Source organism: Ciona robusta, chromosome 2 (genome assembly GCF_009617815.1).
Source record: "Ciona robusta chromosome 2, ASM961781v2".
Taxonomy (NCBI): domain Eukaryota; kingdom Metazoa; phylum Chordata; class Ascidiacea; order Phlebobranchia; family Cionidae; genus Ciona; species Ciona robusta.
The window spans coordinates 6,260,269-6,281,935 of record NC_143236.1 but is presented as its reverse complement, the minus strand read 5'-3'; the positions used below and the strand labels follow the sequence as shown (position 1 = coordinate 6,281,935).

Sequence of the window (21,667 nt, the reverse complement as noted above, 5' to 3'; positions counted from 1 at the left end):
ACAACGTTAATATAGTAATACGCTATCCTAATAACGATATTTCACGACGCAGATATTTACGATAAGAATACCGGTACAGTGTTGCACAATATTGTTTGAGTATGGCATAGTTTTATGTGTTTGGAGCAAGCGTTTAGGTTTCGGGTAACAGTACTTTTAATATCTTCAGCAGCGATTTCACTATTTGTACTTCCACGTTTTGCGACGAGACCGTTGTTACCTTGCCGAGACGTTCACGTAAGTTTGTGTTTTAAAGATTTATACATGTAAATATTGTCATATGTCAGTTGTCCATTGTTTATTTTGCTTTGTGTGTTGTATATGACAGTTAAATCCAACTTTTTCATTTCAGTGAAACCAACAAATTACTAATTCATAATATATCTGACTGTCAATCTGATCTTTGTCTAATAAACTATCAGAATATCAGTAACTGCTCATACACGGTGGATACACCATGCTACCATGTTTGTAGCTTGTGGCAAAGCGATAACTCTTACTTGCTATAATATACGGGTGGTAATTACGCTGTAAGTGTACTTGGACAAAGCACTTAATGGTAATTGTACAATTATTAAAAGTTTTGTTGACTCAATTAGTAGATCTGTACTTTAGCTCACTGCAACATTTTAATTATGTCTGACTGGGGGTAATCCTTTAGCTGGTGGCCACCTAAAATTTTGATATTTCATGATGCCCGACACTTTTAGTGCAAATGTAAGATTAGGTGATATGTTATGAGTTTAGGGGGGGTTTCACTAGCACCCAAATGTGGTAATCCTTTGGCTGGTGGCCACCTGAAATTTTGGTTTCAAAATTTGTCTTAGGTCTCACTAATACCCACTGTATATATATTTTTTTAAAACCTCGGGCATTCGTGTCGAAAATTAACTTTGAAAATGCGCAAAATCGTGCTGCCTCACCGTATTTTCCACTCGAGCCGTCATGAATTCAACAAAGGTTGGATTATTACGTCATAGAATGCGTATTGTTACGTTTGATTTCTCTGTTACAATAGATTTCTTCTTTAAAACAGTGCGAAAAAACAAGGCTATAAAGCCCTGTAACCTATGTAATTTACCACTATCTTGATGTAACAGACCGCGATTGTCACGTAATAAATTGTTAACTTTACGCAAATCAGACGAATTACGGTGACGAAGCATGTTGCACTAAATGTGTCCAGCATCATGAAATATCTCTGTAGTGTACATATTATATTGAGTATCGTTCTATCTTGGTGAAACCAGTGTATATAGCCTATTATGTCAATTGGTGTAAAAAATATGTGATGGGCTACCTCTATAAACCAAGTTTCAGTAGAAACAAGTTAACTAAAGAGTTTGGCCTATGTAAGGCTATACATTTACAGGCTAGAATTTTTCATCTAGAATTTTATTTTCCGTATACACATGGTGAAAATATTTACAGTAATAGAGACTTATGTTTTGTATGCTTGAAAAATGTTGGTTTAACATTAGGCTGCGTAGTTTAATTCGTTTAGTTGTGCATTTACTTCTCGCGATGTGACATCACAATAGCAATGGTGACTAAAACAATTAGTCCACCCAACATCAGAGATACTGTATGAATGTTAGTATCCAACGAATCCATGGCATATTTCATTTCAAGATGAATCCTTTCAGCTGCAGGGTTATGCTCTATAAATAGAATAAAACAATTTCCAAACTAAGAGTATGAAAAACCCTGGCTAAAATCATACGATCATAAGTATCATAAGCTAAGAGTAGAAAAACACACTATTTTAATAACTCTATAGAAATATTGGGACCCACTATTTTCAGACCACTGTTTTGTAAAATGGATTTTAAAAATAAACCTTAGTTAGTAGTATAATATATAATATTATGTATATGAGAAATTAGCCTATACAATGTTACATTTAGCTTCACTAATGGTTTAAAGTGTTATAAATTTATAGCAAAAAAGGGATACTTGAATATGGTCTTACTGTAGCAACTTTTCTCATTACGACTAAGTATCCAACCATATGGACAAGTACAAATATGTTGACCGTTATTAGCAACTGCACAGTCATGTTCACACTTCATTTCATCCTAAAAAAGCAGTGAATAATATGTATAAATAGATATGTTCATTGAACATTTTTTAATTGTGTTATATGTGTGATAAGTACAGAGTACGCAAACCAAAATTAATATACATTATACCTTGTTGCAATAGCTATGTGAAGCAGCTTTATGTAATTTAAAAGGTCCAATCGTGTGTTTTTTTTCCACATCTAAAGAACGTCTTCTTCTGCCAATCTAGAACATCAACAGTGTCAGACAAATTAGCCGGTTATTTAACACCTTTATAAATATTCAAAAGTCAGTTAATTCAGTTCAATTTACACTTACAGGAGTTGAACACATGTTACTGTTAACAGAATTGTCGCAAACCCGAACATTACAGTGAAGGTACAACCATTGGTTGTCCACAGGCATGCCAAACCAGATAAAAGACACAAAGGATGCTCGGAGCCTCACTGCGTTGTTTTCAGTCACAATGTTTGCATTAGGCATGGAAGAGTCGGGGGCAGCAATTCTGTTGTAGATGAAAAATAATAGTGTTTTTGTAGAAAATTTGAGTGGTCAGTTGGTGCACAGTACTATTGTAGCCCTACAATGCTTCTGAGACCTCATTTTTTTGTTTCAATGTATTGGGTAACCCTCTTGGCTTCACCACATGCTTATTAACAAAACTCCTGCATATATGTCAAATGTACAAATGTATGAAAAGCTGTGTTTTTTTAATTGTAAATATCAAGTTTATACTTACCCATTACTAATGACATTATATGTTGGTGTTGAAGCATTCGCTGATGGTGTGATCCAACACCTGGAAGCCTGGTAGATGTTTTAGTTATTGATGTAGCTAGGTATGGGGATGTAATTTTATAAAACACAGTGATATTCCATGTAAATAACTACAGTCAATATTTAGGAGGCAAATAAACCTCAAATACATTTTATCAAATATTTAATTTGAACTGAACTCCCAACCAAAATACTGCTTTGATGTAGCTAAATATTGTAGCATTCTAAGTTTAGATTTAGGTCAGAATACCCAGAAATATGGGGGTTACCTGAATAAATAGATTGTACCGGGCAGATGTGGTTGGGAGGTCCATACCAAAGTAGACGGTATTCCCAACTATAACATCTGAACTTGTTTCAACTTGTCCTGTGCTGTTGAGGCGTTTCAACTCAAGCCGAAGGTCTCCAAGCTTAGGCGCGACTTGTATATGTTCACGCCTGAAAGTAAAAGTTGAGGAACAACTTTATTTAATATTTGACTATCATATCAAAAATTGGGTTATTAGGAATTAATAACAAGTAGGATCAAATTAGCACTGATTTAAGGTATTTGTATGAATAAAGTACCTGTGTTGTGTTATCAGTTATAACTTATATAAAGTGACCACACTGTACTCAGCAGTCAGCACGCAGACAGACTACTTAATGTAAGTAGAAGATTATTAAGCAGTCAGAGATGTGAGCTGCAGTAAGTGAAACACTTCATGTATATAATTTACTTACGCTGTCTGTGCTATAATTTCCCTATCAAGTGTTGCGTTTAATTCACGCCTGTAAGCACAGCTCATTTGAATGAAGTTTGTTGAATCTCTTGAAACTATGCCTTGTGGTTGAGAGACGACTAGGATTGTGTAATTGACCAATATTAGCCCTTGATGTGACTGGAATTTAAAACAATTTTAGGTTAATAGTTTGCTGTCTTTGGAATGGGGTTAAGACCTGTCAGCATGTATACAGAATTTTGTTGTTTTTTTATTGAAAAAATGCAGATATCAATGTTATTGTATTTTAATAAAAAATCATCTAATTTATTTAAAAAATCATCTAATTTATTTAAAAAATCATCAAATATTTTTAAAGGTTGTTTTAAACCAATGCTTGAACTAAATGCAACTGACAAATTGTTGGTTACACTGGTACACCCTGATCTTGAACCATGTATCTTTGTGTTTATGCTTCGTGGGTGTATTTAAAAGTTTTGTAATATCTTCCTTGTTGATATTATATTTGTACTTACTTCAACCTTTTTCGCACACATTCCAAATGCGCCATGTATAGAAAATTTGTAACTGGAGCCGTCAGAAGTTGCCCTACAACTGCTGTCATTGATTGGTTTGTGGTCTTTGTCAAGTAGAACAAGTTCTTTTATTGAAGCGACATTAAAGCCACTTAAGTACGCAAGGCTGATACTGGAAGGAAATTAATAATTATTATATAGCTTTTTTATTGAGAAAATAATGATTGTCATTTGATAGTTGGGATTAAGAATCTTAAGATACATGGATACTGCACCATGTGGGCCTGGTGTAGGCTATAAGACCCATGTTATAACTAGACACTGAGCATGAGATGTATGAATACATCACATGTATCTGGTGTATGAGTACAGCATACACATCTATGGGTTATAACTTGAATGTAAGTGGGGCTATGTCGTATATATATATATATATATTATTTCATGTGGTTTATGTTAAGACAATTGTAGTGTAACTTGACTGTAAGAATGGTGTATAATGACATAAACGGTTTCCATTTGTTTGTTTAAAGATATAAAATTACATTTTATACTTATAAAATAATAAGTTGCACATGTTATAGTTACCTCATATTGACAGATTTTGCTGAGCAAGAAATGTTAAGAGACGCATTCATGTTCACGTAGCTCGTCGGTTCTATTTAAAAACGTTTATAGTAGGATGGGGGAAGATGGGTCGGGACCAATATTTTTTCAAATTGAATGAAAAGTGTCCCACCTTTCCCCACCCTACTAGTAATACTTACGTAATCCGTTTGTAATGTTCAATGTGCTGAGTTGAGCAGCATCAACGAAAGCTCTTTTATTTCTCGTTAGGCCTTTACCCGCCACACCTGCAACGCAAGTTCTTTGTCATAACAGAAAAGGAATACGCCACAGTAGGCAACACTACTATAGCACTTGAGTTAGTTAGTAAAAGCAATAGGCAATATATTCATTACTTTGAAAATACGGTAGTATTATAAAAGATACATTTTCGTTATTGATGACTGGGATAAGCGCTGTGGAAATAGAACAACACTGGCATAGTTCTTGGCGTGCCTCGCTGCAGCCATGTGTAATTTAATGGAAGACATTCGATGCATATTTTGTTGAATGCGATACTGTCTTATAAGGCAGAGTCCGTATTGTTTATATATATATACGAACTATTATATAAATTAGTGTTAACAGAAAGTATTAGGTTTTGGGTAATGCGTTCGGATCCCGATGCGTACGGTGTAAAAGAAGCTATGATTCTAACATATTCGTAAAGTGACACGTCTACTCTTGCCACACCAAACGACTTACAATTTACCAAATGGCCTATCAAAACTATGACGCAATAAAAAGATAAATAACCTACCTTGCGCCACATACAGTACTAGAAACACAGCAATACCAATTTTCAACGTCATCGTGACGTAATACACTCCAAACCTGTGATATGGTACCAGCGTAATCGCCAATGCCAATAATACAGTTTACCTGTTATCTACCTATGTAGATTGCACCTATAATAAGATCTGTAAATTGGTTTGTAACCGGTAGCTACATAACGTCTTAGATCTCCGATCGCTCGAGCAGAGATGATTTCATATCCTGTTGTATACCATTGTTCCAAAGCTGTACCGCGCCGTGTATAATCAATGCATTATAATATTAACTATTGTCACCCGAAAGAAGATTTATCTTATTCGCATCTATAACTATTTAGTTTGTACCGTTTATAACTTTTAAATCGCTGTACAGGCTGCAAAATTTACACACAAACGAAGCCTATTTTATTTACCAAGCACAACATTTTAATATTTTATTGGTCACATTGATACAGAGTAACGAAAATGTGGCAAATAAAGCTCCAACGTTTGTAAAACACGTACTGATATAAATATGAAAAATTATTATTTAGTTTAACAATAGGCGTCCATTAAAATGCCGAGAGTAATTGAATTACTTTATACCGGGTATGCGTCAGAATAAATACGTTAGGTGTTGTATGGAGTCAATCTTAAGAGTTGTACCTGCTTGTGGCTCCTCAAACATGGCGGTGTAATAAGTTTTCGTGTTTATTACCGGTATCGTGATATATTTGTTCCCACCGTTGTAGACCGGATGCTATTGCGCATGCGCCGGAACGCTGCGACGACACCGATTATATAGTTTTACAACCAATTCGGAAAAAAACTGCGGTAATCAAATACTAGACCGCTGCATGGTTAAAGAGTTGTGTTGGTATTAGAAACACGCATGCATCGTTCCTTGCAGTGATCAATACTAAGTAATGATTACGTTCAAGCCTTATTTTTGTCGGTTTCATACTCCGTAGCACTTGATCCTTTACTACACACCGGTTTTGGAATTGTTAGCATCGTTAAATGTAAGCGTGGTATGATTTCCAGCCTCTGTTTCATACTTCTTTCATGTTAGCACGTTTTAGTACCATGGGGTACGACGGGTACACTGTTAGCATATATGTTCCATATTTCCTAATCGTGTTTTTACAATTAACGACACACTTTAAAGCCGTGAGGAAACGGGTATATCAGTTTAATGTTTTTCGTTTACCATTAAATAGGACTATTAAAAAGAATGAAAACTCGTTCCGTTTTACCCCACTCAAACCCTGTCATTGTACCGTGACTTCCGTCTTTCTGTTTTAATAGCTTGCTATTCTTACCTTGGTTGCAGCAACCAAAGAGATAAAATGAACTTATTCTCTTTCTCTAAAGAAAACCGTAACAATAACTTTAGTGTTGATTTGCTTATGTATCGCAGTTTGAAATGAGGAGTTCTATTTGGTTCCAGGATTAGTAAATAAATCGTTGGAATAACGGACAGCGAATCATGGCCTACTAAAGATATCTTTAGTAGGCCATGCAGCGAATGTATTCTGCAGAAACTTATTTCAAAATCAATATTTCTTTACAATATTTGACAATATTGTAGAGGTGTACTTGTACATATACAGAAACCAAATGGGTGGTCAACACGCCTGTTAAATACATTTAATAAATATAGTCCTACAACGTTTATTGTAAACAGAATTTCATTTAACTAAAAAATCTACGTATAATTACTTACAGTTTTTTAATCCATTCAGTATTTCAAAAGAAATTATTTATACAATACACTACTGTTGTATTTTGGTTAATATTTATGTATGCGTATATAAAGCGACATATGTGATCCCTTGTATACGAGGATATATTTGCAGTAAGTCTTGTAGCATCTTTCATGAAAATAGACATGGAAAATGTGTATCTTCGTGGTTACGGATAGTTACGAATCCAAGAATATGATCGATGTAGTGTTCATACTGTAGGAATAAATAAAGTAATCATCATATGCAATTAAAGGCGTGTTTAAGCACTAGTTTAAAAAAGTTACGTACAGTAGTGTGGGGTAAGATGGGACATCTTTAGCACACAACATTTAAACATTCTTTTAAATAATTAACAGCGGTCTATGGGAGTCGGGAGGAATTGTTTTATAATTCGTTGAATATTATTTGTTTACTATTGAATGGGATGAGTAAATAGAATGAAAAGGTTTCCTATCTTTCTCCGTCCCATTCAATGAAAGTTCTTAATCCTCGGGTGGCGGGAAAACGACAGTCGTTATGCCACGGGTGTTTTGTTTTATACCCGCGCTTTATTACGAGCTCCCACGTGTATAGTAGGGTGGGGTAAAATGAGACATGTTGTTAATCTTTTTTTGGTAGTAAACAAAGAACATTCAAATAATTATAAAACCGTATCCTCACGACTTCCATAGGCCGTTGTTTTTTAAAACACGATCAAGATATTTGAATATTACGTGCGAAAGGTGCCCTATCTCCCCTCACCCAACTATAAATATTTTCTTCCTTCTTGATACTTACCGCTACAATTTTTTTAACACATGGTCGCCAAGTTGGTGCTCGCTTTAGATTGCGCCAGAGCCAGACCACGAAATCTATATCCGACTTAATGTTAATAAGAATGTAAATTCGTGGGACTATGACAGTTGTTATAACACGAATGTTCTGTTTTATACACCTCATGCTCACTTGTAAGTAACCAGCTCGTATGTAACTTAACCTGTGATTGTTTTAGGTTACTGTATGACCGAAAAATTACAATCATAAGGGGGAGTTGAGGCAATAATTACCAGTAAAAATTGTCCAACATAATACCCCATTTAAATCACTTCTCGAAGACCAATTCCTACAGAAAACAGCATACCTGGTTCGGGGTGCCGTTTCTGTCGAACTGGTGCCAACGTCTTGCCATATCCAGACATCTCAGACTAAGACTGCAACGTTAACGCAAGATGGTGTTTATGTTTAATATTGTACACAGGTTACCCATGCGTGTTTTTAACCATACGTGTTTTTAACACTGTCGCTGTTAATCCCCATTCTTCCCTGTTTTAATTATCTGATCTTCGTTTTTCGAAAACATAAATAGGATTTATTTGTTAGAGACATTCCACTCACGGTATTATTACTTTCGTCCGTTTTCTAAGAGTCGTGTTGAGATCACGTCTGTAAGCGCAACTCAGCTGTATAAAGTTGGTTGGTTTTCTTGATACAACACCTTGTTGTGCATCTACTAGAACTGTATAATTGACCGACAGTATGCTATTGTGTAACTGTAAAAAGTAAATAAAGGTGGCGAATATTTTTAGAATAGCATTATTGTTTTATACAAAGTAACGACTGTCGTTTTGCTGTTGTCTCTTTGTTGTCTATAACTGTTTTAATCTTTAATACTGTGATCGATAAAATTAAGGAAAACTATGTTTTATTACACTGTATATTAGGTGGGGTTAGATGGGACGGGTTTTCATTTTTTTGTTGCCTCATTTGGTACGAATCAAAGAACATTTTTAGAATTATATAACCGTAGGGTCGCTACTTTAAAAGAGCGTTGTTATTCGTTGAAACACGTTTAGAAAATGTGGAAATTATAGGTGCTAACGGTAGCCTATTCCATCTCACCCCACAGTACTATATTCCTCAGTTAAAGTGCGTATAGTTAGCCAGCATATTTAATCACATAAAGGATAAACTATTATTTTCTTTGTAACTTTAAAGTCTAACTTTCACATTATTCGAACATTTTGCAAACGTTTTCACAAATGAAAATTTGTAAAACGAATCCTCACTGACTGCCCTACAACTGCTGTCATTGATTGGTTCGTAGTCTTTGTCAAGTAATACAAGTTCTTTTATTGAAGGGACATCAAAACTAGCCAAGTATGCATGACTGAAACTAAAAGGAAACTTGACAATTAGCATGTGGTACAACTTGTTGAATATTCTGTAAATTATAACCAGTTACGAATTATTTACCTCTAACTTATAGTGTTCTATATTTTATGTCGGGTTTCAATAATTACGTTTAATGTTTTACCTCAAAACACACACACCCACACTGGTGGCGACATCGAGTTTCGAACATAGAACGTACGGTGTTATGAAGCGTATTTACACTATATACTTCCATAACTTTAAAACCTTTATTTAAACAATACAATGTTACTTTTGTGGTATATTTGTCTACCAAGTACTATTGGATGGATTACAGCTAAATTTGGCAAGAAAACTAAAAAAGAGGTTGTAGGAGTATAGTTACCTCATGTTAACTGACAATAGCGAGCATGATATATTAACACTGTTGCTCTGTTCAACGTAGTCTGGTGATTCTGTTAATAACATTAGTTTAAGATTTATACTGTTTTATTTATAAGTGAAGGTAATATAGTAGGTTAGGGGAGACGGGACACCTTTAGCATATAATTCCTGAGTGTCCTGATTGTGTTGTAAACAATTAACAACGCTGATTGGGGGTCGCGAAGATACGGTTTTATGGCGTCCCATCTTCCCCCACCCTACTATATATTAGGTTGGGATAACATGTTTCTTTCTATTTCAAGGTTATTTGGTAGGAAACAGTAAACTGGCTTGAATTGGCGAACTGTTGTGCAAATAATTACGTTATAAACGAGCTTACCTAATCTATCTGTGAGTGCATTAAGTTGATCAGCAACAACGAAAGATCTTTTCTTTCTTCCGTTTGGACATTGTCCAGTCACACCTTTAAGAAAATACATTATAGTTGATAAGTGACACACCGCTGATAAGTAGCAAACGTTAGCAACTTGCAATGCAAGTATAAACGTTTCGCTGTTTTGCAAAAAGGCAAACAGAATATTTGAACAGTATACTGTTAGTAGCTCTGAATGGCCTGATGTACTAACAAACGTTGCAGGCTTATATTGAAGGTGTGAAATAAAGGCTTAGCGGGTCCGAGGCACGCTATCTCGATGTTCTGCTCGTTAAAATATTTAAAGGCTGATATATAGTAAGGTGGGGGACGACGGGACACCTTTGGCTCAAAATATCCAAATATCCTGATCATGTGTTAAACAACTAACAACGGCCTATGAAAGTCGTGAAGATTTTATAATTTTTTGAATTTCCTTTTTTTACTACCAAGTGGGATGAGAAAATAGAAGGAAAAGGTGTCCTATTTCCCCCCACACTACTATATATATATACGTCTTCTGGTAATAAACTTACCTTGTAGTACAAATAACACAACGTGTGGAGAAATGGTCAGTCGTAACGTCATCGTAATTAAGTACAAAGCTCTCTGTTTTGTAGCAATAGCCACAGTGCGTATACATCTGACTCACGAACTATTGCAGATAACAACATGTCCCTCGACATCTTATAGCTGTATCGGAGCGTTGATTTCATTTCCTGTTTACTGTTCGGGGCCAGCCGCTTATATCGCTTGCACGTCAATTAAGTACGAACAACCGACCTAACAATTTGTTTCCCAGTTTCAAAAAGATTTTTGTTTATCAAAAGTAACTTCTCTTTATGATCGTTTTTTTTTCAACAGTGAATTCTTTTTTTAATATTAAACAACGGTGTCCTTACGCTCCAAACTACTTTCCCAGTTTTGTTGTTATAAAACTATACTTAAACATGAGTTTGCCTTTCCTAATAATTTAGCATTTGTCAGCAACTGCCTTTGAGCATTTTTGCATAACCACTCCTAGCTTAAATGAATCAATGAACCCTATTTATTCTCCCGAGGCGAGGTTACTACAGTTTTTCTTAATCTTGTTTATGACAATTAACAACGTTGTTTCACAGTAGCAAGGCTATGATTAAAAGGACAATTCTGTAAATATTATTTGTTCACTAATAAATTGCACTGAAGAGAATAAAAGCATGAACCATCGCTTATCCTGACTTTACTATATAGTAGGGTGGGAGAAGACGGGACATTTTTAGCACACAATATTCGAAAATCCTGGTGTTTTAAACATTTAATAATGGTATAATTGTTTGAATGTTCTTTGTTTACTACCGAATGGGTTAAGAAAAAAGTGTCTCATCTTTTTGCACCCTACTATATATATGCTATGTATAGAATACACCACAGTGGTATTTGGTTAATATATCTGTTTATGTGATTCGTCGTATACAGAGGAGCGATATAAATTGTGTAATATCTTTTATAAAAGACAGGGAAAATGTGTATCTTCGTGGTTACGGATAGTTACGAATCCAAGAATGTGGTCGATGTAGTGTTCGTACTGTGAATAAATAGAATAAGCTTCATGTTACTTACTGTATAAACATGCAAGGGCGTGTTTGTTACCCACTTTCCTTACCCTTATAATTTTACGAAGACACGGTCGCCATCTTTGTACTCGCTTTAGATTGAACCAGAGCCAAACCACGAAATCTGCATTTTTACATATGTTGTAACTCGTAAGCAAACTTGTGGTGTATAAAATAAAACACCCGTGTTATAACAACTGTCGTTGCCCCCATGCGAGGATATTTAAGTTATGTTAATTCATACAGAAAATATCATACCCGGTTCCGGGTGCCGTTTTTGTCGAACTCTCCTACCCTGTATGTCTATGAATACTTGATGCCAACGTCTTGCCACATCTATACAACTCCCATCAATACTGTAACGTTTTGCAAGATTGTTGAAATTAATTAAAACATGGATATTTATAAGGATAGATCAACTGTATATGTTTAAACACACTCACGGTATTATTACTTTTGTCCTTTTTCCAAGAGTCGTGTTGAGATCACGTCTGTAAGCGCAACTCAGCTGTATAAAGTTGGTTGGTTTTCTTGATACAACACCTTGTTGTGCATCAGGGACTACTAGAACTGTATAATTGACCGACAGCATGCTATTGTGTAACTGTAAAAAAGGTAAAATCGTCACTCTGAAAATAGTGTTTATTACAGAACATTGCTGGTTTAAGTTTAACCAGTCGGACTTTGTTATTAAAGAGTTTCTTTTTTTATTTTAAAGACAAACATTTTTTAAAGAACATTGATGGATATACGTTTTATTTCAAGCAATGACTGTTGTTTTGTTGTAAAGTTTGTTTTTCACTGTTTTAATCTTTAATAATGAGATTGAGTTTATGTTGAAGAAACATATTATTTTATATTGATAAACTAATAATCGTTTAAAATGCGTAATTTGCCAACATAACACCAAATACTGTACCAAAGCAAACTATATAGTTTGTAATTTAAAAAACTTACTCTGATATTATTCGCGCATTTCGCAAACGTTTTTATCATTGAAAATTTGTAAAACGAATCCTCACTGACTGCCCTACAACTGCTGTCATTGATTGGTTCGTAGTCTTTGTCAAGTAATACAAGTTCTCTTATTGAAGCGACATCAAAACCAGCCAAGTATGCATGACTGAAACTAAAATGTAACTTGACAATCAGCATTAGCTCCCGTCCCAACTATATAGTAATGTGGGGTAAGATGGTACAGCTTATGGCACATAAAATCTAAATTTCCTGGTTGTGTTTTAAACTTATCAACGGCCTATATATAAGAGTCTGTAGGATATGGTTTATAAGTTCTTAAATGTTCTTTGTTTACCACCAATTGGGACGATAAAATACGATGGAAAGGTGTGCCATCTTTCCCCCACTCTACTATATGATTTGCGAAGCTTAGGAATATAGTTACCTCATGTTAACTGATAATAGCGAGCATGATATATTAACACTGTTGCTCTGTTCAACGTAGTCTGGCGACTCTGTTAATAACACTTGTTTAATTTTCATGTTTTATACTGAAGACACTAAACAATTTTAATAATATATAGTTTTATATGCAAGATAGGATACATGTATAGCACAGCACATATATCATCCCATATTTCCAATTCTCGCTTCAACAACTAACAACGCTCTTCAGATTTATATAACCGTAACCTCGCGCCTCTAAAATACCTTTGTTAGTTGTTAAAAACGCGGTTATGAGATATGGGATATCATTTGCTCCATCTTATTCCACTGTAGTATATATGGCTTAAGAATGGGACATCACTGTGAAAACAAATACGTTATAAACGAGCTTACCTAATCTATCTGTAATGTTGAGTGCATTGAGTTGATCAGCATCAACGAAAGATCTTTTCTTTCTGCCGTTTGGACATTGCCCAGTCACACCTGTAAAAAAAGCTTATTATACTTTAACACAAAAAGTAGCATACGTTAGCAACTTGTGTAGTAGGGCGGGGGAAGACGGGACACCTTTAGCGCTTAATATCCAAATAAACTTTGTGGTGGTTTAAACAAATAACAACGGTCTATGGGAGTCGAGAGGATACGGTTTATAGTTCTTTGTAGATTTTTGTTTACTACCAAATGAGTAAAAATGTGTCTCATCTTTTCCCACCCTTGTTGGGGTTTATACATTTGAGGTAGTTCAACCTAAAGCCTAGTATATACCTAAAAGATGCCAATGCTCACTATATTTTTATATGCTATGGTTACAAAAACAACCGACTGTGGATACTGAATAATTCTACAGTAATGTAGTGTTTTCTAGTTTAGATTATACAGTACGGCTGCTACTTACAGATAACGTTAAATACTGACAACAAAACAGAAATCTATCGGCTGTGAAAGCGAAAAAAATATATATTCTGGTAATAAACTTACCTTGCAGTACAAATAACACAACGTGTAGAGAAATGGTCAGTCGTAACGTCATCGTAATTAAGTACAGAGCTCTCTGTTTTGTAGCAATAGCCACAGTGCGTATACATCTGACTCACGAACTATTGCCGATAACAACATGTCGCTCGACATCTTATAGCTGTATCGGAGCGTTGATTTCATTTCCTGTTTAATTGTTCGGGGGCCAGTCGATTCTATTTGTTTAATTATCAAAAAGTACACGAACAACGAAACATCAGTTTGTTCGCCAACAAATTGTTTTTATCGAAAGTATTTTTCTAACACGAAAAAGCGTGCCCGTTTGAAATTGCCTTCGTATCGTATGAGAATATTACATTGTGCGGAAAACTTAGTAACCTCGTCTCCCCAATGATAAATTTAAAAATATTCTAATCTATGCGGGTAAGGTTCCGCAGCGTGGCAGGTTAGGCCCTAGGATTTAGGTCAGAATTAGACCATTACCCCTATTTAAAGACATCAAAAAATTATTGTAAAGCTCAATTCGAGATAAATTGAATATTCGTTTTAATTTGAATATTCGTTTTAATGAAACTTAAACACACATAAATCTAGTACTAAATGTAGTCAATTTTATTATTGTAAAGCTCAATTCGAGATATATTGAATATTCGTTTTAATTTGAATATTCGTTTTAATGAAACGATCCAAAATATGCTTCGAAAACAAAACGCCGTAATATGTAATATGCTTCCAAATTTTTATTCTAATTTTGTTTCATAGTTCTTCGTCAGCGGTTGTTAGCTATATCTGACAAGACGGAGTTGCCAAATACAAACGTAACAGCTCCCACGCCAAATAGATACTGAACCGTTGTGAACATATCAAGGCTCTTCCAGCAGAAATAATAAAGAACAAAGATTCCTAAAAAAGGTAAATATTTGTATTAAGATATTGGTTTAAAAAAGTCAATTAAACTATATGGGTATGCCAATTTATTTGTTATAAATAAGTTTTTCGGTAATCGGCCAAGAGACAAATAATATTTACAGCAATAGGAATTACAGGCAGCGCAGTCTCAGAAAACAAGTAAAACACATTTAAAAACATTTTGCATAAATCCGTATAATTTGCCATAGTGATAGACTCTTAGACACAATATAACAAACATACTCACCAATAAGTCCAGCATGAAAGATGATGTTCTTTGGAGCAAGTTTCAACTTTCCAAGATTTGCACCAACCTTAGCCCACTGTGTTAAACAGAAATAAGTTATATGGGTATCCTATATAGGTAGAGATAGCAACTAAAATTATAATGATCTAATTTAATTACGATGATCTAATTTTCTTCTTACTTTAATATAAAGGTTTTGATGTTAGGGTTTGGGCAACTTTGGCCCAAAATTCCAGACCCAATGATGTGTGACACTATAAGACCTCACCCTTATTAAATAAAATGTGCATACATAATGTTGGGGTAATGGGCCAACTCTGTACTAAATCTCAGGTCGTTTGGTGTGCCATACTACAGGACCTCATCCATATACTTTGACTTTTATATAAATATTTAAAATTGTCAACTTACGAAGATAAACAGCAACACAATAGGAAGAAGGCAAGCAACTGTGAAAGCTTGAGACACAAACACTGGTGGTCTTTCTTCTGGCAGTCGGAATGTGTGTTGGATTTCGGGTTTCGCTGAATAATGACTCTCGAATGAAAATTTCGATTTCTTTGCTTCACCAAGTTTCAGGTTAATGTCACCCTGGGAAAATTATAATGTAAGTATGGCAATCGTAATATTATACATTTGATGTACAGTACAGAGTTTTTAAACGTTTTGGCATAAATGTTTTAAGGAAGACTGCAGATTGCTTTGTTGGATTTATTTGGATTTTGGCCACTTTGGTTTCAATACTAACGTTTATTATAAATTTGCGGCATTTCTATTTCATATAGTATAGGTTAACTAAGTCTTATGGTGAAGTTACCGATGGAATATGAGATTTATACCAGAGTTCGGACTCTGTATCTGAATCTAGACTAAATCCTATGGCCTTAAATAAAAACATCACCCTTATAGAACATATTATGTTTTTACAAAAATTTATTAAACTTTTTATCTTTACTTACAAATTTCCAGAACACAGGGTTGGAGATGGTTGCGTCACCAACAATCAGATGCATCGAGTATTTTCCCGACGCCGAGTTAAATTGTTCGCGACCAGCAGTGGCAAGGTCAATCTCAAACTTGTATGTTAAAGTTTTGTCGTGTTCGGCAACAAATATAATTTCTTGGCCGGTTGAGCTGACAAAACGGACGAATGCCTGGTGGATTGTGTATTCGCTAGTTAGATGGTGATTGGTGGTAAATAAACTCTTAAGGTATGGTGTTGCATATATTGCTTGTTTGTGCTATAACCACTTCTAATGAAAACTTGTTATATGTTATATTAAAGCTAATTTATATATTACGCTATGCCAATTTAACAATACAATTTTGCCTTCATAATTTTTATTAATATAATTTTCCTATCAAACAGAAAAATCTGAATTTAATGCTTCTTATGTTAGTCTTGTAGTGTTTTAATCATTAATTGACCAAGTTTGTGCCAGTTTTTTATTTAATTCTGAACTAGATTTTTTAATTAATTTTGAAACAGATTTCTTTGTACCTGGTGTGGAGTGATAAGAGATTTGTCGGTAGTGTCTTGTACTTGAAACTTCATGATAATTCTTTGTTGAGTGTCAGCTGACATCGACTCGGTTTTACCACCGTATTTAAGGCTGAAAATATGATGCGAGGGAGTTAAATATATTCATTACGAGTTAAAATTTAAATAAACTGGTTTTACGAGTTGAAATTTATTGTAATGTTTAAAATACAGAACATTGTGTCTTACATATGAGCTGTAATATTTGTATTAACCAAATACGAGTTACAATTTAAATAAATATGACTACATTATTTTTCGGCCCAATACTAAGACCATATTCAATAATAAAAGAAGCTTAAAGTTACTGTTACTAAAAATAAAGTTACTAAAATTTAAAAATAAAGTGTGTCATATATTATGATATACATATGACATGTTTGTATTAAAACCCCCCAAAAACTTGTGTTCTGTGCACCTAAATATTTCATACATTTGATAGATTATGACGCAACAATCAACACAGTGGTGGAACAATCACCTGTTCAAAGTTGGAGTGACTTGATCTTTCTCAGCTGTCCCAATCTCTAGGTTGGTGAGAGCGATTTTGGTCGTGATTTTCACCCGAAATTCAACCTCAGAGACGCCGACCAAGGTAACTTTTGGTGAGGAAGCACTGAGAGAATAATATAAGCTTTAGAGATGAATGTTTTGTGGTTTTACATAAAGGGGAAGGTTTTTTAAGGTTAGTAAAATCTGGGGTGACAGTGTTAAAATACAGTTACACTCATAGACACACATAGGGAATCTCAATAATCAATATAGTGAATTCAATTTACGTAGCTCTGCTGTTTCTTTAGACACCAAACAGCAGGGTAAAAGTTGCTTCGGGTATAAAGTTGAATGCTTAATAAAGTCACTGATGGTTTAAACAGCATGGCATGCCCCCCAACATCAATAGGTAAGCATGCGTTGTTTATATAAGTTAACAAAGTGTCACTTACGCAAGTGTGACATCATAAAAGCCACTCTTTGGTTTGTTTTTCCAGAATAGAAGTTGGTAATTCATATTCTCATCAACTTTAAACGCAGCATTGGACAACAAAACTTCGTTATCAGAAGCACGGATGATCGATTCGGCTTTCACTGAAAGGTTGGGTATTGGTTGCCCAAATACATTCAAGATAGAAACCTGGAGGGATAATGTATGTAAGGTTGGAAACTAATTTATTGGATAAGTTTTGGGTATCCTCAATCCCTAATTGAGGCAAAGGTGTCTGCAAGAACCTTACCCATATAGAATAGAGTCTTGCTTTAGTAAAACTATGTTTTTTTCACACTATTGTCAAAATAGGTTTTAATGCTAATATGGCGATGTTTTTTTATATTATTGTGTGATCAAAATATCAATCGCTAAACAATCTATTTCTACCTTAATAGATGGGTTAGCTTCTGAAAGAGAGGTTCCAGATATAAGTTGAGCTTTCCCAACAGCAATCTGTGATGCAGAAGCCACTTTTGCAAGAGCAGATACAAGCAAGGACGCTTCTTTGATGCTAGATACAGAGTTCTTGTGGCGAAGTACAAAGTTGGAAAACAGAATAACTTGGTCCTGAAATTGAATGTATGAATGTCATTAGAAGGTAACGTAGTGGCAGACATCTCAAACAAAATTAAGTTGATTTTTTATATTTTATTAGGGGCTAATTTAGGAGGTGCTTATTTATTAAAAGTGTAAACTGGCTTTATTAATTTTGGATTAATCTATGGTTTAGGTAAGGAAAGGGTTATCCGAATAAGGCACATACTATTTTAAAAGTCGCAATTTTTTTGCCTAAAATCCTTCTTTTTCCAACAGTGATATACACAATATTTATATTAGTTGGTTAAAATCTTAAAAATGTTTGAACTTTTGAGGAACTTACATTACTGATTGGAAGGCTTTTAGCTGGGAGACTCATGGCAGCAGAGAGGAAGGTGGCAGTTACAGCGAGATCGTTGTCAAAGTGAAGATATCTTTCACTCAGTTCATCAGCTTGTGCTGCCATATCCTGTTAATATAGAAAAATATTAAGAAATAAATCCGAGAACAGAAATCAACGGAAGTTATACCATGAGACATGGAATGCAATTTGGTAAATTTAGCTTAGTGCTCCAGTTTATCTATGAAGTATACAGGGTTATTCGTAACTGTCTGCCTTTAGTCACAAACAGGGCAACAGTATTTGTTCTAACACGGCTTTTGCGCCTAAGGTCGCAAACTTCCCACAATGGTGGCGTCGAGCATTGAACGTGTACCCTCTGGTCTAGGGGGGTGCTTTAATCACCGTGGCAAAGGACATTTTACAAGTAATTGTATTATGTATCAGTTGAAATCTGTAGTAGAGATCTTACCTCAACATCCACAGATTTAAGCAGGGATGATAAGTTTGGTTTGGAGAGCTGAGACGCAGTGAGTAGTGCAAGGGATGAAGCCAAGACACTGTTGTCGGCCTTTACTGCAGCTAGAAGGACTGAGATCACTTCATCGCTGTCAACTGAAACATACAAGGATTAGTAAATTGGCATCAGGTCTAATATCTTATAAAAAACTATGGTGCTCTTTAGGCAATTTCTCCATGTTTTTTTTTGTATAAAAAAAGTATCCTGTAAGAAATTCCGCGAGTCTAACCCTGATCTGATCTTTTTCCCCCATGTTATCATCTTTAATTGCAATGTTACCGCTTCACATGTTAGGCCCCATGTGTACAGTATAGTGAGTGTCCCCACATTATTTATTTAAGCTATAAGTGGGGACAGGGTATCACAAGTTGTGATTCACAACCTACTCTGAGCCTAAATGCATGTGTTGCACAACTTTCATAACATTGTTACGTGTCTATGATTACAACTACAGTGTTGCCAGTTAAATTTCTTGCAGTGTTTACCTGCTTTTCCCAAACTCTTCAAGATAGAAACAGCTTCGTAAATAGTTTTAACATCTGAAGTCTCAGAGATTTTTCCTTTCACAAACTCTAGGGTCTCGCTGTTGAACTCGTGCTGTTGATTTGAAACTTGTTAAAAACATTTAATAATAAAATATTAAATAAAACACAACTTGCACAATTTATTTTAATAGAAGCTTTATATTGGATACATATATTATTGTAGTGTATATGTGTATATATATTGTAATATATGTGTTGTGAATTGATGTTGGTTTGAGAAACATATACAGGGGTGTAATATCCTAACAACTGGATGGTAGGACTCTTAAGTTCCTATGTATTAAAGTGCTTCCCCTCCCCAATGTTATCTTTTTATTCATGCTTCATTGATTTTGCCTTCTCCCTTTTTTAATGGGCCCTTTTTCCATGCTGTCCTGTGTTTGACCTTGTTGGTCATTATTACCATGTTATGCTGCTGTGAGGATGTGCCTTAATACAAGTATCTATACTATCTTAAACCTTTGATTTGTGGGGATTAAGTGACTCAAGAAAAAGGCACTCACTTTGCAAGCTGGGATCTCTGCTTGAGTAGTGGCAGCATAGAAGATTGATGTCAAAGATTTGGTGTCTACAGTTTTCACAAGTTTGCAAGCAGCCTGGAAAACAATCATGGTTAATTGGTTAGTATTCGTTTCCATTTTTATATTATCCCAACTTTGCAACTTGTGATATCGGACATAAGTTAAAGTTCTTTAAATAGTGAAACAGTGGGCATTTTCAATAACTAAAATTGTACATATTGCACACTTCTTTACTTTTGCAACTTATTTTTCAAACCTTATTTTTAAAGCATAAAATACATTCATGAATAAAAAAAACATGGAAAATAGAAAAACATTTTACACACAAGTCTTGACTGTTAGTCTGTTATAATACAAACAGAGTTTTCAGCATAAATAATGTTATTTTTGTAGAATTCTGACCTAGCCACCAAAATTGGCAATATGCAATGAAGGTAGGGATAGGCAATTATTCCTATGAAACCAATCCAATAGTTTTAGGTTTTTTTAAATAATGCATTGTGAATATTTCTAGAGTAGGCCCACCATCCCAGGTTTGGAGCCCATTAAAATTTTACCTCTTTTTCTGCAGAAGCAACTGCGCCTCCTTGCTGATAACTCTTCAGGCCAACAATTGAGTAATGTGCATCTTCTAATGTCTTGTATGGTGCCTGGGACAAATAACCAGAGTAAGTAAGCTTTAAATTATTTATTTTTTATATAACAGAAATAACCGAATAAAAAACCCAAATAAAACCATTATATATCGGGATAATTGGTAAATGCAGAGGTTTATTCTTACCAACTTAAAGTTACTAATTTATATAAACATTTTGGAATGATCGAATAAAAAGCCCAAATAAAACTATGACATCTATAAATAATGGCAGAGGTATCAAATGTAGATAAGTACTGTAAGAATATATCACTATATCAGTATCCTTTATTGTTAATGTTTAGAAGTTAGTAAGTTCAGTGCCAACCTTAAACTTGGAAATTAGTTGTTTGCTGTTTTCAGTCGTTAAAACTGAGTCCAGTTGCACAGCGTTGGCAATACCAACCAGTGCAAGCAATGTAGAAAGGCCTGTAAAAATAGCAGGGCACAATTAACGTTAAATTACAAAGAAAATACACGTTTTCACATCATGTAGTCAATTAACAATAATTTGGATCACAGAGCAGCGGTATTTTAAAACGCAACACAATTTGGCAGTTACAGAATTATAACACAAGGACGGATTAAATAAACAGCTAAAAATTCATACTCACACTTAAAATTCATTTTTTTCGACAGGTATTGCTTATTTCCTCTCAGAACTCGACCAACAACGTCACTAAAGTTTTGTGAAATGTCTGAAACCGGTTTTCGCTCTAACGAAATTTACGTCATCGAACGTGGCAAGTACATAGAAACCTTATACTTTATTGCCGATTAGGTTATCTATGACTTAGTAGCAAATC

General features: G+C 34.7%; 4 protein-coding genes across 5 annotated transcripts; all 4 read right to left on the bottom strand.

Annotated features, from left to right (window-relative positions):
• Nucleotides 1-1,365: 1,365 nt before the first annotated feature.
• On the bottom strand, nucleotides 1,366-5,634 carry LOC149740610 (alpha-tectorin-like). Its single transcript, XM_089872671.1, has 11 exons — nucleotides 5,444-5,634; nucleotides 4,845-4,931; nucleotides 4,666-4,735; nucleotides 4,078-4,249; nucleotides 3,564-3,721; nucleotides 3,110-3,278; nucleotides 2,803-2,870; nucleotides 2,382-2,568; nucleotides 2,193-2,288; nucleotides 1,973-2,078; nucleotides 1,366-1,661 (listed from the first exon to the last, which is right to left on the bottom strand). Exons 1-11 carry the CDS (start codon nucleotides 5,493-5,495, stop codon nucleotides 1,513-1,515), a joined length of 1,314 nt encoding a protein of 437 aa, XP_089728797.1. The 5' UTR covers nucleotides 5,496-5,634; the 3' UTR covers nucleotides 1,366-1,512.
• A 1,329-nt stretch (nucleotides 5,635-6,963) lies between these two features.
• Nucleotides 6,964-11,395, bottom strand: LOC149740609 (uncharacterized). Of its 2 annotated transcripts, XR_016384424.1 has the most exons (5): nucleotides 10,646-11,395; nucleotides 10,077-10,160; nucleotides 9,699-9,768; nucleotides 7,961-8,712; nucleotides 6,964-7,396 (listed from the first exon to the last, which is right to left on the bottom strand). XR_016384424.1 is itself a non-coding variant. In XM_089872682.1 (4 exons), the coding sequence occupies exons 1-4, from the start codon at nucleotides 10,695-10,697 to the stop codon at nucleotides 9,152-9,154; spliced, it is 390 nt and encodes a 129-aa protein (XP_089728808.1). In that variant the 5' UTR covers nucleotides 10,698-11,395; the 3' UTR covers nucleotides 8,723-9,151. The 2 variants fall into 2 exon arrangements, 1 of the variants encoding a protein (XP_089728808.1); XM_089872682.1 differs by lacking the exons at nucleotides 6,964-7,396; nucleotides 7,961-8,712 and adding an exon at nucleotides 8,723-9,335.
• Nucleotides 11,396-11,527: 132 nt separating this feature from the next.
• On the bottom strand, nucleotides 11,528-14,235 carry LOC149740608 (uncharacterized). The gene is made up of 8 exons (XM_089872680.1): nucleotides 14,087-14,235; nucleotides 13,502-13,591; nucleotides 13,107-13,176; nucleotides 12,662-12,833; nucleotides 12,148-12,308; nucleotides 11,963-12,060; nucleotides 11,755-11,828; nucleotides 11,528-11,676 (listed from the first exon to the last, which is right to left on the bottom strand). The coding sequence occupies exons 1-8, from the start codon at nucleotides 14,136-14,138 to the stop codon at nucleotides 11,596-11,598; spliced, it is 798 nt and encodes a 265-aa protein (XP_089728806.1). The 5' UTR covers nucleotides 14,139-14,235; the 3' UTR covers nucleotides 11,528-11,595.
• Nucleotides 14,236-14,765: 530 nt separating this feature from the next.
• On the bottom strand, nucleotides 14,766-21,615 carry LOC149740607 (dolichyl-diphosphooligosaccharide--protein glycosyltransferase subunit 2-like). The gene is made up of 15 exons (XM_089872663.1): nucleotides 21,476-21,615; nucleotides 21,190-21,290; nucleotides 20,785-20,877; nucleotides 20,210-20,302; nucleotides 19,647-19,758; nucleotides 19,114-19,256; nucleotides 18,645-18,770; nucleotides 18,152-18,331; nucleotides 17,724-17,911; nucleotides 17,261-17,395; nucleotides 16,741-16,852; nucleotides 16,199-16,393; nucleotides 15,651-15,830; nucleotides 15,240-15,315; nucleotides 14,766-14,986 (listed from the first exon to the last, which is right to left on the bottom strand). Exons 1-15 carry the CDS (start codon nucleotides 21,486-21,488, stop codon nucleotides 14,853-14,855), a joined length of 1,881 nt encoding a protein of 626 aa, XP_089728789.1. The 5' UTR covers nucleotides 21,489-21,615; the 3' UTR covers nucleotides 14,766-14,852.
• Between the last annotated feature and the right edge of the window lie 52 nt (nucleotides 21,616-21,667).

Excerpts from the sequence above, each read along its gene's own strand:
- LOC149740610 (XM_089872671.1), bottom strand. The coding sequence starts at position 5,495 with ATGACGTTGAAAATTGGTATTGCTGTGTTTCTAGTACTGTATGTGGCG. Across the intron at positions 4,736-4,844 it reads GAACATTACAAACGGATTAC|AACCGACGAGCTACGTGAAC; the intron begins GTAAGTATTACT and ends GTTTTTAAATAG. Across the intron at positions 2,289-2,381 it reads GTAACATGTGTTCAACTCCT|ATTGGCAGAAGAAGACGTTC; the intron begins GTAAGTGTAAAT and ends TTGATGTTCTAG.
- LOC149740608 (XM_089872680.1), bottom strand. The coding sequence starts at position 14,138 with ATGACGTTACGACTGACCATTTCTCTACACGTTGTGTTATTTGTACTG. Across the intron at positions 13,177-13,501 it reads CAACATTACAGATAGATTAG|AGTCGCCAGACTACGTTGAA; the intron begins GTAAGCTCGTTT and ends TGTTATTAACAG. Across the intron at positions 11,829-11,962 it reads AAAACGGCACCCGGAACCGG|ATTTCGTGGTTTGGCTCTGG; the intron begins GTATGATATTTT and ends GTAAAAATGCAG.
- LOC149740607 (XM_089872663.1), bottom strand. Across the intron at positions 19,257-19,646 it reads GAAGAGTTTGGGAAAAGCAG|TTGACAGCGATGAAGTGATC; the intron begins GTAAACACTGCA and ends TGTATGTTTCAG. Across the intron at positions 18,332-18,644 it reads AAAGCCTTCCAATCAGTAAT|GACCAAGTTATTCTGTTTTC; the intron begins GTAAGTTCCTCA and ends ATTCAATTTCAG.
- LOC149740609 (XM_089872682.1), bottom strand. The coding sequence starts at position 10,697 with ATGACGTTACGACTGACCATTTCTCCACACGTTGTGTTATTTGTACTA. Across the intron at positions 10,161-10,645 it reads TGTGTTATTTGTACTACAAG|GTGTGACTGGACAATGTCCA; the intron begins GTAAGTTTATTA and ends ATTTTCTTAAAG. Across the intron at positions 9,336-9,698 it reads CTATTGTCAGTTAACATGAG|TTTCAGTCATGCATACTTGG; the intron begins GTAACTATACTC and ends GTTTCCTTTTAG.